The following is a 20,079-nucleotide window of genomic DNA, read 5'->3' as shown; positions in this document are numbered from 1 at the left end:
ATAGATGAAATTTATACTTATTTTTTTCCTTGAAGCCCATACAAAACCCCTTAGCTACTGATAGGGCAGGCACAATGAGGCAATTTGAGAAACTCAGATGGCAGCCCCCTCACAAGTTACCAGGGGCGGGGAAAAAAAGAACACTCCAGGTAACTTTAAGAGCTGAATTTCCATTTTTCAAGCCATAGACGTGGACCTCCTCTGCACTGAAAAGGTGAGCGTGGTGGGGAGAGGGGTGCAGCAGCAGGAAAGGCCCTTCATGGGAGGGGCCAGGATCACCCCTGAGCAGGCAAGAACCAATTATCAAAACAAAAAAAAGTACAGTCATGCTTGGATTGGTGTGTAGTTGTATGGACTTTTAAAGAATAAATGTAATCTTTCCTTGACACACTAGCACTTATGGGGATATAATAAGCAACAGGGTAGGCAAAAAAAAACCCAAAAAACGAACAACTAAGGATGGCTCTCCCAGCGGTTGCTTCCTGTGAAGCCTTGATGTCCAGACTGTAGTGCTTAGTAAATGTATGAACATTAGGCAGCCTTCAATTATAAATTTGCTCAGTTGGAATTAGTAGCATCTCTGCCCTAGAAGTGGCTGTTGCTTGGGTAAAATGAGGTATAAAAAAAAATTGGAGATAGGCCTGCTAATATGCAGCTTGTCTAAATCGTGTCATTGATCTATCATGACAATGTTGGTTTAGATACTTTAAAACTTAATCTTATCTCTCCTGTTTTAAGCAAGTATTCTCCGAGAGTATGGCCAACATCCAGAGACCGATATCTTTTCTACTCTTCAGAAGAAGGATCAGGAGGAAAAAGCAGGTAGCTTCATCTCCTGATTAATATTAACTTCTGACGCTGCTTTTGGTGTGCAGCCTGGAACAGTCCTTCGAACCACCTGATTTGGGAAACACTGAAGATATGGTTCTTTTGATGATAGGGCATGTATTTCATGGTCTTTGCTGATGTGATTTCAGTTAAGAAAACTGCTTTAAATGACAAGTGATATTACGGTTTTGGTTTTATAATTGGTTCTTGCCTGTCCTAGCACTGCACAATGAAAATTATGTAAATGTTGTAATTATCTTAAAACCAATTTAGATTTTTTTATAATAAATAAGGCGTCCACTATTTTATTTTCTTAAATAGAAACATCTAATTGGGGCCTTTGGGGAGCAGCCAGTACTAGGTAAACATTGGTACTATACTTTTCTATAAGGGCCGATGACTAAGATTAAGCATTACTGAACTAAATATGGTTGTTTGCTTTATTTTCCTACTGTTGATTTACATCAATATTTACACTGCTCATCTCAGAACATTTCCTTCAGTCCTTTCCCAAATATCTGATCAAGGAGACCGTTGGATTCTTTCAAATATGTAGTATGTGCCTAGTTCCAAGAGAATTTGGAGACCAACTGTGAAGTAGGCAAACAAATGTGGATATGGCAGCCTGGCAACAGTTGCTATTGTGAGCAGGCATGGGGTGCCAATCAGCAGCGTAACTAAAAGTTACTGGGTCCAGTAGCAAATTCAATTTAGGCCCTCAAAATATTGTTAATCTGTTATGCCAGGATACATTGAAGTCTCTCATTAACTAGGCTCTCTACATGCCTGATTTTATTGACCTCTCCAGTCATGAGAATGAAAGATACAGTAAATATTAAGTTTATTAAATTTACAAATGCAAAGAAAGCTTTTATAGACAACCAATACCTTAACTGTGTCACAAACAGATCAGTTTAGATGAAAAGCTGGTTAAATACGCAGTAAGAAAATTTGGTATAGTTAACACCCAAGGGAGGGAGAAGAAATGTTCAGTCTGTTACTAACTTATGTCCCTGTTTACTACTCTGCCATTCAAACGGGAAAAGTCTTGCATTTCCATTTCATCCTCTTCCAAAACATCTGGATTTTCGTCCATTTCTGAGGATAGGTCAGTGATGCTGAAATCAGGAACCTAATGAGAAGAGAAGAGAGGTTTAGGGACCTAGAGCAGTTGAGTTTTTTTTTGTTTTTTTAAAAACACCATGCAGTTGACTTTGGGATACCATTGCTTAGAATACTACTGCTTTGTGCTAGTGACATGTACCCTATAATGTGGATTGTTAATGGCCTATGGTTGTAAAATATTTTCAACTCAAATCAGGCAAGTAATAAATTTAAATGGAGAACCAGGAGGTGCATTTATGCTTCATGCCAACAGGTGTTTTTATACACAGTTCTGTCTAGGTGAACACTTTTTATAAATCTGCTGCTGGCAAACCAGTTGAGTTCATAGTCTAAAAAAATTATTTTTTTTTAAACACCCTAAAAAAAAAAAAAAACCTGAGCAGTTATTGTACAGACATTTGTTTTCTGCAGATTGTAGTGCATTCTCTATAGGGGCTTTCCATACATGTTGAACAGATAACAGTTATGCTGTTCCCCACAACTTTGTTCATTCTTCTTCAATACCAGGACTAAAAGAATTTAAAACACAATGTTGATGTCTTAACTAGAAGCATCAATGTATTTTCAGTTGCTCTTGAAAGCTTAGTTTAAAGTTAAATAACTAGAAAACTTAGGTCACTTAAGAGAATCCCTTTTGAGTTAGGAAGTTGTAATGGAGTTTTGGAGTTTGACCCACTGCTCAGGATAAGCTTCAGATCATGAATTCATGTACTTTAATACATGTATTGTATGAAATGCTGAAGTAGAACATATCAGCCACCACCCAACCGTTTCATTGGTTACTACAAGAATAAAATCCACACTAGATTGTTTGTACCACCATTATGTTTAGTCTTTAAAACAAGCTAGAGACACCTCATGCTTAATTATTTATTGCAAATACAAAAAAAAAAGTATACAAAATATGATTCATAAGACAGTGATGTGTCTGAACAATGAAACTCCACTCTAAAATGTGAAAAAGGTGGTATAAAGTTATTGGTGGGCTATTAATACTTTGTGTGAATTGGCCAACGCAGTATTAAACTTATGCCTCAATAAAATTAATCTTTGAACACGGGTACTGAAACCATTAGTATAAGCCTTATTGGAGTTTGAGCAGTGCTTTAACAAACATTACAGTTCATCTGTGAATAAAAAAAAAAGTGCATATTGTAACTTAAGACTTAATGTAGTCAAGTCAGTCTTTAATCCTTGTTGGTTTCCGCTGCCTCATGACCTTCTTGCTCACCAGCCAACTGGGAGTAAAAGGGACCTACCAGCCAATTAAGAGGTGTGTTGTTGACCAGATAATCCATTACATCATCCATAGAATCCTTCATTTTCTGGAGCTGTCCTCGGCTGTTTGTCAAGATGTTATCAGACACTTCTTTGAGGGAAGAGGCAGAGCGAAAGTTGTGGTACATTTCTCCAGCCATGGCACCAACACGATGAGTTTTGTCTTGGATATTCTGTGGTAGCCCTTGTACACTCATCACCAGGGAATGGCATGTTGTCTGAAGTTGCTGAGTCAGGTTCCGAGTCATTGATAAGATGCGAGATTCAATTTGCTGGGGGGAAGAAAGAATACATTTAACAAAAATATATCAAGTCAACCTATTGTAAGGAAATCGCTACAAATGAAACATCCCCAAATCTCTCCTACTTTGTACAGCTACAATTGCTACTAATGTTGGCAACAGCAACACCCTTATATGGAAGACATGTATGCACAAACCAAGTTTGTAAGCATTTCACATAGCACTTTCTCATATGTAATTGAGCGAGCAACATACTACATTATATTTAGCTCCACTGCATTAAATATGAAATTAAAATTAGTTACAATAGGTTTAAAGCCCCATTAAAACAACCAAAGGTCCTCAGTATTAGAAGTCACCCAGACAGTAGATCATACTTGTGGAAATTCTTAATAGGGCAAGTAGAATAACTCATGTCAAAAAGCAATATGTCAAACCTTACCTCTGCACTCTCATTTCCCTCGTTTGCAGGGTCACCGGAGCTTTTAGTCCAGTCAACCCAGGTGTTGTACAGCTTCTGATTGGCACTATTCACATTTTTCTTTGCAAACTCAATCTAAAAAAGAAAGCTCAAGAAATTAGTTTGAAGTCTGTCTGGTGTAAACACACATTTGTGACAATGCAGGCAAAACAGCTGCAAAATTCCTTCAATGTAAACAGTGGTCTAGGTTCCAAGATTCAGCTAGACATTTGCAGTTCTCTATGGAATGAGTTTGTTAAAGGGGTGGTTCAACTATATCAGTGGTCCCCAACCAGTAGCTCGTGAGCAACATGTTGCTCTCCAACCCCTTGGATGTTGCTCCCAGTGGCCTCAAAGCAGGTGATTATTTTTGAATTCCTGGCTTGGAGGCAAATTTTGGTGGTATAAAAACCAGGTGCACTGCCAAACAGAGCCTCAATGTAGGTTGACAATCCACATAGGGGCTACAAAATGGCCAATTGCAGCACTTATTTGGCACCCCAAGAACATTTTTCATGCTTGTGTTGCTCCCCAACTCCTTTTTCTTCTGAATGTTGCTCAAGGGTTCAAAAGGTTGGGGATCCCTGAACTATATGTTCCATATTACTTTGTTTCTCATAGTTTAATTTGCACTCTTCCAGCTTTCAAATGGGTCACTGAACCCCATGTAAAAATATAAATGCGCTAATGCTACAAATTTGCTTTTTTTCTCATTTTTCGATTTAGAGCAATGCATGGTTGTTCGGTTAATTTGGACCCTAGCAACCAGATTGCTGAAGTTGCAAAACTGGAGAGCTGCCGAATAAAAAGCTAAATAACTCAATATCCCACAAATAAAAATTGTAAGTGGCTTCAGAATATCAATCATACTAAAACTTCATTTAAAGGTGAACACATTTTATGGTTGAATGCTCCCCACCCTGACAAGAATTCCAACACAGAAAGTCTAATTTTATAGATCCTAGAAGTTTGTTTATGGACTTGACCTTTAAAAAAAAAAAAAAAAAAAAAAAACGCATTTCCCCATCCCACAATAAAAATGAAGGTCTCTTAAGAAGTTATGTACTTACAAGGTCCATAGTCTTATTCAGTTGAGCAATTGCCTCCTGGCTCCTGCTTTTTGCATCACTTATTCTACCCAGAGCTTGCTGATAAGCACGCTTGCGAGCTTTTGTTGATAGTGATCCCAATCGGACGTAGTAGTTGGGCTGCTTTCCAGATTCAAATCCCTCAGTTTTTGCGGCTTCTATAGCTAGAAAGAAATGGGTACAATAATAGTCAGTGTGGTTGACTTTTCTAGTGACCAGAAAGGACAACTATCAGTAGTTTCAGCTTCAATGTTCATAAATGAAAATGGTAACAGGTTGCACCGTCTTCTCTGCAGCTCAGTGGACAGAGCTAAAGCTTTAAAGGGCACCATAAGCTAGTTACAGTATGTATATATCCATCTATATAAATCGACACAACCTTTTCTACTACTGATTACTATTTTTAGTGGTGCAGAGAATGCTACTGATGACCAAACTTACCCAGCTCTTCATCTGTTGGTGGCAGATACTGTTCCAGTAGGTTCTCAGATGTGGTCAGTGCAGTATTAACACCAGTGTTCATCATTTGTACTACACCGCTTCCCAGGACAGTGTTTATGCTGCCATTCACAACAGCTTTAGTCATCTCAACGCTGTCATGCACAGCCCCTTTGGTTTTATCAACAACCCCAGTAATGCTTTGCAGGACAGTCTCTTTGGCACCAGCCACAGCATCGGATGCATTGGATACAATCTAAAATAAGGGAAAGGGTGGGGGAAATTAAAAAAAAAAACAAAAAAAAAACACATCATTTAAAAAAAAAACTCCAAAGGCCAGGGTTAGAGACAGGTCCGGACTGGCAAACTGTGGGTTCTGGCAAATGCCAGAGGGGCTGCTGTACGTCTCCATATAAAGTTACCATATAGTGGGCTGGTAGGAGGCTGCTTGGGCCTCTGTGTACTTGGAATGACAGGGCCTATTTTGACTCCCAGTCCAGGCCTGGTTAGAGATCAGTGTAGACACCAATATTACAGCATAGTATTTCTCAAATGAATATGTGTAGAGGGGGGAGCAGTTAGTATTACCTTGTCACTGGGCTGATAAAGTATAGGCAGTTTCTCCTCAATTTTGTCCAAACCTATGCAGGCAATGTTGTTGGCAATGGCAACTACAGGGAGTAGGAGGGAGAGCAAAAGAAAAAAAAGTTAGCCCAATACTTTCCACAACCTATAGCATTACAATGAAAACAGCCTGCTAAACCAGACAATTAACACATTTTTAATCCAACCTAGCAAGTAGGGAAAGTAGCTACATATGTATTTCTGTTACAAACATTTGACACTTTTCTGATGGTATGCAGGTGTCTATTGGGGGGGGGGGACAGCAGAGTTGTAAATTCCCCCCCCCCCCACTATACATTGATTTGAATAAGAGACTGGAAAATTAAACAACAAGATAACAAAAACATGTTATATGGTGTCACAAGTTGGTGAACTACAGTCAACTCACTCCTACTGAAAACAGAGAGACTATCAGAAGACTTGGATATAGGGATGCAGGTCCGGACTGAGAATTAAATAGGCTCTGGCATTTCAGTTACACAGAGGCCCAAACAGCCCACTAAATACTGACTTTCTATGGGACCTTATAGCAGCCCCTCTGGCATTTGCCAAAACCCACAGATTGCCAGTCCGGGGCCTGTAGGGATGCACAGAATCGAGGATTCGGTTTATGCTTCAGCTGAATCCTTGTGTCTGGCAGAACCAAATTTGCATATGTAAATTATGGGTGGGGGAGGGAAATCATGCAACTATCACAAAACAAGGAAGTGGGAAAAAAATTCACTTTCCCCACCAGTAATTTGCATATGCAAATTAGGATTCGGTATTCAGCCGAATCCCAAATAGTGGATTTGGTGCATCTCTACATAAATATGAACTATAGGGTTGTTCCCTCAACACTATACATGCAACATTTCTACTGCATTGCTTTAAACCATGTGGACCTGTATAGAATGCATCAATAGATCACTAACTAAATGCCATGAATGGATTTCCTGTGGTCAGTTTTAATGGAATGAGGTGGAAACCCTACTGGATACAGCAGCACAGTTAGTATTACTGCCCTGGGGTCCTAGGTTCAGCTCAAGGCAGAGCATTATCTTCCAATTAGGTCGTATGTTCTCCCTTTGTGTTTGTTTCTACTGGTCTCTTACACCCGCCCCCCCCCAACCCATAAGATACAGGCAGGTTTATCAAATGTATATAGTATTGCAGGGAAAGAAGTACATAGTTGATTCCATAAAGAAGCAGCCTTACTTTGAGGTTCCAGCCTGTGGATGATGGGCATGGCACTGGTTAAGGCCACTGAAGTGATACTCTTCACACTCTTCTCTGCAACATCACACACTGACTTTATATAAGGATGGTTCTCCTTGGTGTTGGTGTAAGCAGAGGACACCATGTCATAAGTGGAGCTCACAAAGGGCAGGTTAATTATCCGATCCACCACGCTCTACAATCAAAGAGAAATACATTAGACAGGATATCCATCAAGAGGTTTCATTGATATGAAGAATAAACAAATAAAATAAAAAAAACTAAAAAGCAGGCTGACCAGAAACCCACACCCCATGAACACAAAAGGGCAAAGGGGGAGGAGAAAGGAACAGCGGATTAGAAGAAAGGGGGGGGGGGTGTATTTTGTGGGTCACAAGACTGTCAGATATTAGCTAAATCTCTCAGAAACAACATGCGACTAAATAACAAACTGTACCTGTTGCTGCTCCTGCTGTTCCACTGCCGCCGACATGTTTCCAACGCAGGACGTCTACAATCAAATACAGAGTTAGAAGGGCATTATAGGAAGTGGGAAACAGAACGTGTAGAGATATAGACAAGTCAGAAGGCGACTCCTGTAGCGTTTTAGTTACAGAACTATAAGTCAGTGGAGCAAAGGCCTGGCAACAAGCAGCAATGAAACTGAAAAGCTAGCAAAGCCCACGGGCCTCACAGTCTCAGGCGTCCGGACATAAAAAAAAAAAAAATCCCTGTAAAGCCAAAGCCGCTTATTGGCAGCGTTTCAGTATTCGCTTGACAAACAGCCACAGAACAGAACTCGAAACAAATCCTGGCCCTACATACAGGTACCGCTTGTAATAACCCACTCCTCGTTAGCCTCCCCAAAAAGTACCTGAATTTATACACGAACTCTCCAACACAGCCAAAACCGACAAATGAAGACAGACTGATAGCTAGCCCCGAATTCCCGTATTTATATCGGTTTGGCCACGCCCCAATCTCGCGATGCTGCCCCTAGTTCTCAGCTGACTTGGTAGGATGACGTGATGCATTGGCTGTGACTGAGGGATCTTTGATCGCCTCGAAAGTGACGGTCAAGGGCACGTTCATTGCCTTTATCTTTAAACCGTTTAATTCGGTGCTGTCTCTGCTGCTTATCATTGTCCCTGCGCTCTCAGCCTTTGAGCTGTTGAGGAACATCAGACAACAGCTTTTCTATAAATATATAGAGTAGTACCTGTTGCACATGTATAGCATTGCTATTCTATTAGTGACACAAACCCCTTGTTTGGCAGGACAACATTTGGTATTTTCTACTTTCTTAACAAAATTACTACCCAGAGGTTTGTAGAATGTTATTCCCTCTAGAGTTCTAGTTACAACTAGATGATACATACAGTGAAGCAGTGTCGGACTGGCCCACCAGGCCCAGGTGTCAGTGGGCCCTCCTGCTTCTAAACATTTGGCCTATTTCATAATCATTGCCTATTTCTATAAGAATAAAGAGGCTAAATAGATGGAATAATAATATGTAAAGAAAAGAGAATAGAGGTTGAGTGAGGAGAGGAAGAAAATAATACTTAGAGTGCACCCCTGGTCTAAGGGTTTTTGGTGGGCCCCTGGTGTCCCAGTCCGACACTGCAGTGAAGCCTCCATTTTACATACCCTCATTTTAAGTACTTCCATATGTTATACAACTTTTTGTGGTCCCACAAATATTTAATGCATAATACATTTCACTGACTTTACACCATTTTTCTGGTCTATTTTTTTACATATGGCAAGAGAATATCCTATTATGAAGTGTGTGTGTGAGAGAGGGAGGGAGTGTTTGTGAGAGAGGGAGTGTGTGTATGTGAGAGAGAGGGAGTGTGTGTGTGAGAGAGAGAGAGTGTTTGTGAAGGAGTGTGTGTGAGAGAGGGAGTGTGTGTGTGAGAGAGTGAGTGAGAGGGAGTGTGTGTGTGAGAGAGAGGGAGTGTGTGTGTGTGTGTGAGAGAGAGAGGGAGTGTGTGTGTGAGAGAGAGTGTGTTTGTGAGAGAGGGAGTGTTTGTGAGAGAGGGAGTGTGTGTATGTGAGAGAGAGGGAGTGTGTGTGTGAGAGAGAGTGTGTTTGTGAGGGAGTGTTTGTGAGAGAGGGAGTGTGTGTGTGAGAGAGAGTGTGTTTGTGAGGGAGTGTGTGTGAGAGAGTGAGTGTGTGTGTGAGAGAGAGGGAGTGTGTGTGAGAGAGAGGGAGTGTGTGTGTGTGAGAGAGTGTGTTTGTGAGAGGGAGTGTGTTTGTGAGAGGGAGTGTGTGTGTGTGTAAGAGAGTGTGTTTGTGAGAGGGAGTGTGTGTGTGAGAGAGAGGGAGTGTGTGAGAGAGAGGGAGTGTGTGTGAGAGAGAGGGAGTGTGTGTGTGTGTGAGAGAGAGGGAGTGTGTGTGTGAGAGAGAGGGAGTGTGTGTGTGGAAATATTATGCAACAAACAATTTGTTTTTCTCTCAGTCCTCATTAAAGGAAGCACTGCATGCAAACACTGTCCTTGTCAGATTTAATGAGAAGGTGGATACCTTCCTCAGCACCTGCTACAATATTGTACATACAAAATATCTGCGGTTTCCAGAAACTGCTTCTGATGTGGGAGCCATGTTATCTCTTGGAGAGGACAGGGGCATATTTATATGAAGGCACCCGAGGGCCTGTGCCTAAGGCAGCAGGTTTTGGGGGCAGCCTATAAATTTATTTTTTAAATTAAAAAAAAAGATTCCCCAGCCTCTGTCACGGAGTTCAAAAACTGGGGGGATGGTGAGGGGTTAGGGTGCACGGCATAGGGGGAATGTTTAGGCCCTTGCTTGGTCTGCTGCACCCTACTTAATCATATTTGTTGGGTGCAGCTCTAGTCAGTGGCGTAACTAGATATTACTGGGCCCCACAGAAAATTATTTTTCAGGCCCCCAAAATGTTTAGGGGTTGACTTGTTTCTCCAATATTTATTGAAATTGTATATGAATTAGGGCCTCATGGGGCCCCTATACCTCCTGGGCCCCCCTGCAGCCGCAGGGTCTGCTTCCTCTATAGTTACGCCCCTGGCTCTAGTCTCAGTCGCTATAGACAAGTGACAATAGGCTGTGGCAATAGGCTGCAAGCTTCAAGGGATACTATGCCTTTCTATGTCTATTTAAGCCTCTGCCTGGTTGTTAGGGAGGTAGTGAGAAAAAGGCACACTGGCACACAAGTTGTGAATGCAGGTGAAAAACCTTGCTAAGATTTATTACCGGAAGTGCAACGTTTTGGGGCAAGCCTCTTTGCTTGACAAAGGGGCTTGCCCAGAAATGTTGCACTTGCGTTAATAAATCTTAGCAAGGTTTATCACCAGCATTTACAACTTGTGTGCCAATGTGCCTTTTTCTCAGTATCTATTTGAGGTTGCCGGTTACCTCTATCATTGAGCACCAAGTGGACTTGGATTTATCTGTAAAGACAGGTTTGCGGGAGCAATTACACATTTGCTAGGGAGGTAGAACATTTAAAACAAGAAAACTATTCCAATTCAAAAATAAAGAGCTGCAAAAGAGTAAAGTGAGAAAACATATTCCCAACAGAATACTACTGTCTGCCTCAGTGACCCCATAACTGTATCTCTCTAGCCACTGCTAAACTTCAATTTCCAGCATTCAAAGCCAGAAGCAGTAGCAGAGTTGTAGCTGATGGGCTAAGAAAGGAGATCTCAGCAGGACCTTCAGTCATTGGGCATGGGAGAGTCCAGTCAGGGACCAATGGGTTCTGATGGTGGCCCTGGTTCTGGGACTGCTTATGTTTGATGTCTATTTGTTGTATTAATACACACATGTGTGTAACTGATGTGATTGGCTGCCAATTACTGGTATATCATGCCTTGAGGATGACATCACTCCCAGCTCAGCACTGATTGGCTGAAAGCTACCAGGGAAGGTGACTTAACGGCTCAGGCACAAGTGACCAGTATTTCATTTCTGGATTCAGAGGTAAGTGGAGCAGACTTTATGGGGGGGGGGCATAAAGTCAATGATACAAGGGGATAGTTTGGCCAGTGTGGCTTCCATGATTTATAGTAGTTTGGGGACTAGAGCCAGGCCCGGACTGGCAATCTGTGGGTTCTGGCAAATGCCAAAGGGGCTACTGTAATAGACAGACACTATTTATTGGGCTGCTGGGGGGCTGTGAGTGCCTCTGTGTGTCTCAAATGGCAGGGCCATTTTTAAATCCCAGTCCGGACTTTAGTCTAGATCCAAAGCTCCCAAAATTGCCCCACCATTGCCTGCTATTGTAATTGTCTGGGGAGGTGCTTGTCATGAAATTGTCCATTGGAGATATCAGTTTGTCTTTCCAGTTCCATCTTTTCCAATTTCATTGGAAAAGGGGGGGGGGGTAAACCATCAGGGGGTTCAAAGGGATACAACTACAAGGAGTAGGACAATCAATGAAAATGGTTTCTGGTGGCAGCCCTGCCCCTTCCCAAACTACTAAAACTTGTGGGTGCCAAAGTACCCAAAATCTGCCTGTGTGCCATTGCTAAGGGGAGTGAGACAACATGAGAACTTGCTGTCCCACTGACTCTAAACCTGTGCTTATCTAGCTGTGCCTTAACTACAATTCCCAGCACCCCCTGTGGCTGACTTGTAGTTACAGAATATAGTGTGTTTGGTATTTTGTGTTTACTTGTTACAGCTTTTGAAGTGTTAGACCATTTACTCTGCTGCTCTTTAGCTGTTAATGTCAACTGCCATTTGCCAACTGCCATTTGCCAACTGTCCCACTCATCACTCATCCTAGTGGCCTCAGCGTTAGAGTAGATGATGGGTAAGGGAGGACCCGAGAAGAAAGACAAGTAGCACAAACCAGAACAATAGTTACATACTTAGAATTAGGGTGCCTTGTGTTATGGGTGCAGGGGCACTGATCAGAGCTTGACTGGTTATGAAAAGCCCCAGTGGGCCCATTGCTCACCTGGGCCTCTAATGGGAACCAGTGTCTTCTGCCCCTATAACACCCTGCCAGTAACATACAGCTTTACAGTAATGGCACAGAGGGTGATTTGGGATGTTTTGTCCCATTGTGATTTCCAGTTCAGTGTATGGCCAACCAAATGCTCACTCCCAAATGATGACTCCTGTTCATTTCTAAATTCAATTTAATTGAGCCCTGGTGAAAGCAATTGGCATAGAAATGAATGAGGGTGATTCCAAGTGTTCATTTAAGTATTAGTTTGTGCATTGTGTCACGAGGACCCAACCTTGGTTAGCTGGGATGTCTAGGGCCCCTCATTGCACCAATAAATTCTGTCTCTCTCAATCAGCTCCTTCATTCTATTAAAGTTGCTGCTAATTGGTGTTACTGGTTATTTATAAGGCACAACCATATTCAGTAGCGCAGTATTGAGCTATTAAGGGAAATCCAGTATATACAGATATATATGGCAGAGAGGGTTCAGTTCACAATCTCTTTTCTCTCTTTCTCTCCCAATAAAGTGAAATACGAGAGATTCCTAGTGATTCTCAGCGATTGCCAGTGATTCTCAGCGATTCTCAGCGATTCCCAGGAGCAGAAGGAGATAAAGAAGAAACACAAAAGTCTTTTTAAAGACTATCAACTTTCGTCAGGAGCAGAAGAACAACTTGCCCAACCCATTGTGGGTTATTTGGAGAAAGGTAAGGATCCTGCATTTTCCCATCCAGGGCCACCATCAGGGGGGGACAGGGGGGACAAGTGTCCCGGGCCTGGGCATGAAGGGGGGGCCCAGCAGTGCTGCACTTTTGAAAGAGCCGGGTCCCCCCTTAAGAGCAACCGAGCCGTGCAGCCATTTTTCAAGTCCTGAACAGCCGAAATGTGGAAATGCCGAAAAGCCAAACAGCCAAAGTTGAACTCCCGAAGCGGATAAAAGAACCAAAGCAACCACAAAAACAGCTGAAATTAAGGTCCTGAAGCGGCGAAAAGACCCAAAGTCACGAAAGGAGGGGAAGTTGAAGTCCTGAAGCCATGAGTTCAATTCTACTGAACACCAATTTGTGTTTTTTTTAAATCCCCTGGCCACCAATTTATTATTTTAATATTCTATAGGCCCCTGCCAACAATGTTTTTTTTAAACTTGTAAGGGGGGCCCTGGAGCCAATGTTTTTTTAAAAAAGAATTTTTGGGGCCCCAATTTTTTTTAACTTGTAACGGGGGCCTTGGAGCCAATTTTTTTTAAAAAAAATATTCTTTGGGGCCCCAATTTTTTTTTACTTGTAAGGGGGGCCCTGGCACCAATGCTTTTTTAAAAAAAACTTTTATGGGGGGGCCCTGGTGCCAATGTTTTTTTTTAACTTATAAGGGGGCCCTGACCATTAATAGCTTTTTATAACTTGTGTGTGTGGGGGGGTTACTTTTTTAGCGCTGATGTCTGTCTGGTCTTCTAACTGTGATGTGGAGTGGGGTCTGGGGTGGGGCTTGGGTGCAAGTGTGGGCAGGGCCCAGGGGGCCCCAAAAAATTTGTTGTATGGGGCCCGTGATTTCTAATGGCGGCCCTGTTCCCATCTGTAATATGTATTATACAGCAGATGAGGCTGAAAAATGACACACGCCCATCAAGGTCTACCTTTTTATGTAACTGCTGATCCAGAGGAAAGTAGGGCCCTGACAGAAATAATGGGCTGATTTGTGGACCAAATAAAATGGGACGGTATTGTCTTAAAATGGGGACATGGGGAGCTCGTGGGGAGTTGCATTCTATATACATAAGTAAGCATTTGTTTCTAATTGGAACCATATTAAAACCATAATTTCCGAATGAAAAGGGTTCTTATTAAATAAGGTGTAAATATGCTGCTGTTTTTATCTCTTTATTGTGTTTATTTGGGGGTCTTACATCTTTACGTTAACTCTAACCTTTCCAAATCTCTATTTTATATTACAGGAACATCAAAGATGGGCATGAGTGCAAGTAGCAGGCTTTACTACCAGTGGCGCTATGAAAAGGTAAAGGTGCTCACAGCTAATTTCCTCATTTTATTTTCTGACTGCTGAGAAAGGTATCCAAGGGGTTAAAGGAGGGGCTAACCCAATGCTAAACATGGCATATATTCTGTGTAAATACAATGAAACAGAAATTTGACAGGGTTTAGCATAGTGTGTGCCCTGACCTCAATGTTTTCTTGCTTCTTACATTTTTCTAGCCCTCACCGTGGATCTCGCCTGATCTGGACATCTTTGAGATCAGGGATTTTGAGGATCCACTTGCGGGCCCTTATCTCGAGTGCATAAGGGACAAGATCACCTGTGACATCAAGTTTGCACTCTACGATCTGTGGATGGCCAAGGACTGTGTGAAGATTACAAAATGGTGGAAATTACACCTTAAGAACGAGTTCTGGCAGGACTACAGATACATCAAGGCCCACGTGAAGCACCTCTACAAAGAACTAGAGAAGATCAACAAGGCCATACTGATTAAGAACAATGAGAGATATTCAGGTGCGGTATATAATCCATCCTTTTCTTTCCCACACTTGTTCAATCACTTTGCTTCAACACCTGATTTGTGCTTAATGTACTCCTAAATAGTACAGGTGTGGGATCCATTATCCGGAAACCCATTATCCAAGAAGCTCCGAATTACGGAAAGTCCATCTCCCATAGACTTTATTTTATTCAACTAATCCAATTTTTTAAAAAATTTCCTTTTTCTCTGTAATAATAAAACAGTTTCATGTACTTGATTCAAACTAAGAAATAGTTATTGGAAGCAAAACCATCCTATTGGGTTTATTTAATGTTTACATGATTTTCTAGTAGACTTGAGGTATGAAGATCCAAATTACAGAAAGATCCATTATCCAGAAAACCCCAGGTCCCAAGCATTCTAGATAACAGGTCCCATACCTGTATAAGGATTTTACAGGGATATCAATTGCTAAGGTAAAAAATACATAGTCTAAGTTATCTTGTTTGGTTTTACAGATGGTCCTCGGAACAACTCACAAACGGCACATGATACCAGCACCACCAGCAGTTTCCTCGGTACCAAATACAGATGCACCACAGTCTAGGCACCAGATCCTCAAGAAACAGCAGTAAGTATGGGGCATCTCAATTCCACCAGTGATGCCCCCCTTTCATCCACTGCACTTTCACCAGCGGTGCTTTCAGCCACCGTAGTTCCACCAGTGGTTCCTCCCCTTTAACCAAAATATGGTGTTATACACATGAACTCCTTTAAGCCACTTGGTAGACCCTGCATTCCTTTTCATTCCATCCCTCAGACTGCAAATGCGTGGGGTCTGCAGGCTGCTCGGAGTCCAATGGAATGGAAAGGAATGCAGCATTCATTGTGCGTCTTAAATGTCCCATGTTTATGCTGCCATATTCCCTTCTCTTTCTCATCCTTTCACCTAGGTCCCTTAAATTACCATATCCACCCCCCCCCTCCGCTTCCCTTGATTCAATGTGGCGCATTGATTGTGGGAGCAAATCCGATCGCCTTTAAGGGGTCAGGAAGGAATTTTTTCCTCTAGTGAAGGAAATTCGCTTTTCAGAGGTTTTTTGCCTTCCTTGCGATCAAAAAGCGCAGTTTATATAATTATTAATAAAGCTGTGGATTACACAGATTAATCACAAAGTCGTTGTCTGTATCTTTATTGTGGGTATTGGGCTAGGGATTTGGCAGGGATAACATATAGAGGGGGAGAAGTTAGAATAAGGCTCTTAGGGTAGGACTCCACGAGCGATTTTGTCGCGATCCGACGCGCTGCCACAAAACGCATGCGAATTGTCGCATGCGACAAAAATAAGGTAAGAGACAGAATTGTCGCATGGTGTTGCAGCGTTGATCCGATGCGACACGATTGTCGGATGCAGACGCAGCGCGCAGCTTCTGCATCCGACAGTCATGTCGCGTGCGATCAACGCTGCGACACCATGCGACAATTCTATCTCTTACCTTATTTTTGTTGCATGCGACAATTCGTAGCGCATCGGATCGTGACAAAATCGATTGTGGAGTTCTACCCTTATAGAGCAGGAAATGGTTGCATTGGTTATGTTTCTCCTTGGTTCCTAACAATGAAACTGAAACAACATATAACTGCTGTGTCAGTCCCAGTGTCGGACTGGGACACCAGGGTTCCACCCAAAAACCTTTGACTAGGGGCCCACCAATTAATCTTAGACCAGGGGCCCACTCTTAGTAGTATTATTATTCCTCTCCTCACTCAACCTTTATTCTTCTAGTCTCTTTTATTTACATACTATAATACTATAATCTACTATAATCTATCTCTTTAGCCACTTTGTACTCATAGAAATAGGGAATGTCTAGCAGCATAAGGGCCCACTGACACCTTGGCCCACCGGGACTTTTCCAGGTATCCAGGTGGGCCAGTCCGACACTGGTCAGTCCTACTATCCTCCATAGGACTTATAGGAACCTATGTAATACTGAGAGCCAATAAAAATCCTTCCCAAATCTCACCATAACTGGCCTTTGGATAACTCTTCCCCACAGTTTAGAAGGGCTCTGATGGTCTGTGTTGGTTTAAGGAAGCCATGGAAATTGAATATTTAGAGAGAAAACCAGTTACATGCAGATCTGCAACCATCATGCGCTTTTACCTTAGTTGTCTAAAATTCCCTGGAATTAGGAAGGAATCTACTAATTTAGCCTCTTCAGTAGATGATAACAAAGGCAAGTTATACTGGGTTGCAGCTGGATCACGTGGGATATGTTTATAGACTTGACACTGCCCAGCCTTTATCACACCCATGTATTAGTGTAAGAAGGTATAATCTATAGAGGTTTTATGAAACAGATGTTGAGAACACAGGGTTGAACATAGCTAACTATATTGTATGGAGGAAGGTTATACAAGCTAAAAGTGCATTACACAATTCCCTCTGCAAAAAGCTGATAAAGCAGTTTAGACATACAGCATGAACGAGGGTTTTATAGATAAAGGGATCATGAAGGCAATTGGTTGGCGGAAGTGATGTCATGCGCACAGTGTAGGGGGCGTGTTTAGGTCAGGTGCCTAGGGTGGCATCGGTCTTAAATACAGCCCTAGGAGAGAAACAAATTATCTGAAATTAAATGTTACTACCTTAAAATATTCAATATTATGAAATCTTTACAAGTAGTAAAGGGAACCAACAGCACTGCTTGTGGTATTTATTTCACAACATAGAGATCAGAGCTAATGTACTATTCAGTTTGCAAGTGATATGTATTGTTAATGTGGCTACACTTTCAAACAAGTTAAGCCTATTGTGTGTCAGTGCACTGGAATGAGATACCTGTACTTGGATTCTTTCTGGCACATCTAGATAAGTACACCAAAAGGGATTATATACACTTACATATTACAGCAGAGTTCTGGTAAGCCCAGAGGAATGCCCAAGATGACCGTTTTATGGTATTTCTCTTCACCAAAATGCACCATTTCAGGGGCCCCTAACTACTCAAAAGTGCTGCACATTATACTTCATGTTTGTAATTCAACACAATACCTTTTTAAAAAAAAAGAAAAATACTAATTTTTGAAATACTACCTAGGTGTTTTTTTTATTGTGCAGCATAGTGGGATGTCTAAGCATTTATTGAATGAAGCAACATTGCAGTGTGTTGGTGAGTTTACTTTATATAAATACTTGAAGTCATATGGCGTCTGAGCAGCACATAACATTTTCACAGACAACACAAAGACAAAGGAGGTATGATAATAAAAATGTTTTCACCAGGTGTAATTACCTAGAGTCAGTGTTGGACTGGCCCACCAGGATACCTGGAGAACTCCCTGTGGGCCCAGGTGTCAGTGGTACCTCATGCTGCTAAACATTTGGCCTATTTCATGGTCATTCCCTATTTCTATGAGAACAAAGAGACTAAATAGATGGAATAATAGATGATAGTATTATATTATGTAAAGGAAAGAGACTAGGAGAATAGCGGTTGAGAGAGGAGTGGAAGAATATTAGTACTGATAGTGGGCCCCTGGTCTAATGTTTTTGGGTGGGCCCCTGGTGTCCCAGTCTGACACTGATGATCGTGTGGCGGGGTGTCTTCTCCCTCAGGCTGTGCCATTACAGATGCACATGGGCAAGATAGGCATGAAGTACAAGTCCAGGGGGGGGGGCAGTGCCCCCCTTGCCCCTATATGTGGACGCCCATGGCTTGAACACATTTAGAGTCAGGTTTTATGTGTTATTACAATTTTGCCAATGAAGGTGAACTGCTCTTTAAACTGCAAGTCACAGTTTCCCCAAGAGACTTGTTTATCTTAAATTGTTACAATTGTATCTTGTATGCTTGTATTGAATTGTTATACATGTGTCTAATCGGGGCTCTCTGCCAAAAACCTCTTGTTTAATTAGTTTTTAGAAACTTTGTATCTTTTTCTGGCTATTCAGTGCAGGAGATCAAAGAGAAAGGGGACATTTCAGTAACAATCTGGGACCGTGGGTTGAGCTTTCAAAATCGGGACTGTCCCTCTAAAAACGGGACAGTTAGAAGGTATAGCATATATGCCTAAGGCCAGGGATCCCCAACCTTTTGAACCTGTGAGCAGGTCTGGACTAGGAGTTAAACTGCCCTTGTGGTGTACCTGACATTTCAAGTTCAAAGAGGCCCACACATTCTCCCACCAGCCCACTAAATAATGACTATCTATGGCATTGCACAGCAGCCCCTCTTTGCCAGAACCCACAGATTGCCAGTCTGGGCCTGCCTGTGAGCAACATTCAGAAGTAAAAGGAGTTGGGGAGCAACACAAGCATGAAAAATGTTCTTGGGTGCCAAATAAGTGCTGTGATTGCCCATTTAGTAACCCCTATATGGATTGTCATCTGGTTGTGGATTGTGTTCTGATTTTTATACAACCAAAACTTGTCTCCAAGCCTGGAATTCAAAAATAAGCTCCTGCTTTGAGGCCACTGGGAGCAACATCCAAGGGGTTGGAGAGCAACATGTTGCTCATGAGCTACTGGTTGGGGATCACTGCCTAATAGGGATGGGTGAATTTTTTCGCCTTGTTTCGCAAAAATGACGCCCATAGACTTGTATGGCATTGTGCGTAAAAAAAAAGACGCGTCAAAAAAATTTTGCCGCGCGACAAAATTTTATAAACGCCCATAGACTTTAATGATTGTCAGCAACATTTCGCCGGTGGCAAATTTTTGGCGAAACTGGTCAAATTCACTCATCCCTGCTGCCTAAGGCTCTATGGTTCTTGGTACAACTAGTGACTCTAGTCCCTGACACAGCAGAATCATTTTTGATCTCCCCACCCTCTTTGGGAAGATCTTATATTTTGAGCTCTGTTATTGAAACTGTACATCAGCCACGTTGCCCTTCACACTTTTTCTGGGGACAACGGGATTAAATTTAAAAATTTTTCCTAAAGTGTATTTTATCACATTCTAGGTAGTAACCTAAGCAGTGCTTTATTAGCAAGGGGGAGGGAAGTATACAGTTACCCCTCCTGTCCCCGAACTTGCATGTCATAAAGTAGAAGGAGCAGAAAACAACATGACTGCCCTATGTCAAGGCAGTAGGGAGAGGGATGGCATGCATCTCCTGGATTTTTTATTATTCATTAAGTGCACATTCCCCAGGTAAGAGTGCAGTCTGGAAGAGAACTAAGAGGTGCCTCCCTATGCTTTTAGTGTCCTTGCACTTCTGCCCAGGGGAAATTGAAATTCCATAGAGCAGAAGTTCATAAAATGTGGGATTCCCTGGAGTAGGGAGGTAGCCTAGGGATTTATTTAGTACTCTACATATTTCTGGCGAAACAGACAATGCTTTCTGTAGATCCATCCTTGGTTTAAGATAAGGGGTTC

General features: G+C 42.0%; 1 protein-coding gene across 2 annotated transcripts; it reads right to left on the bottom strand.

Moving 5' to 3' along the window:
• Positions 1-1,652: 1,652 nt before the first annotated feature.
• On the bottom strand, positions 1,653-8,278 carry plin2.L (perilipin 2 L homeolog). 2 transcript variants are annotated; one of them, NM_001088491.1, is made up of 9 exons: positions 8,155-8,174; positions 7,738-7,791; positions 7,281-7,476; positions 6,048-6,130; positions 5,463-5,715; positions 5,004-5,185; positions 3,916-4,029; positions 3,213-3,503; positions 1,653-1,960 (listed from the first exon to the last, which is right to left on the bottom strand). In NM_001088491.1, the coding sequence occupies exons 2-9, from the start codon at positions 7,771-7,773 to the stop codon at positions 1,829-1,831; spliced, it is 1,287 nt and encodes a 428-aa protein (NP_001081960.1). In that variant the 5' UTR covers positions 7,774-7,791; positions 8,155-8,174; the 3' UTR covers positions 1,653-1,828. The 2 variants fall into 2 exon arrangements, with proteins under 2 accessions (NP_001081960.1, XP_018090920.1); XM_018235431.2 differs by lacking the exon at positions 1,653-1,960 and having other exon boundaries at positions 2,810-3,503; positions 8,155-8,278.
• Positions 8,279-20,079: the final 11,801 nt, after the last annotated feature.

Source organism: Xenopus laevis, chromosome 1L (genome assembly GCF_017654675.1).
Source record: "Xenopus laevis strain J_2021 chromosome 1L, Xenopus_laevis_v10.1, whole genome shotgun sequence".
In the NCBI taxonomy this organism is placed as follows: domain Eukaryota; kingdom Metazoa; phylum Chordata; class Amphibia; order Anura; family Pipidae; genus Xenopus; species Xenopus laevis.
The sequence above is the reverse complement of the archived record's forward strand: the minus strand, read 5'-3'. Positions and strand labels throughout refer to the sequence as shown.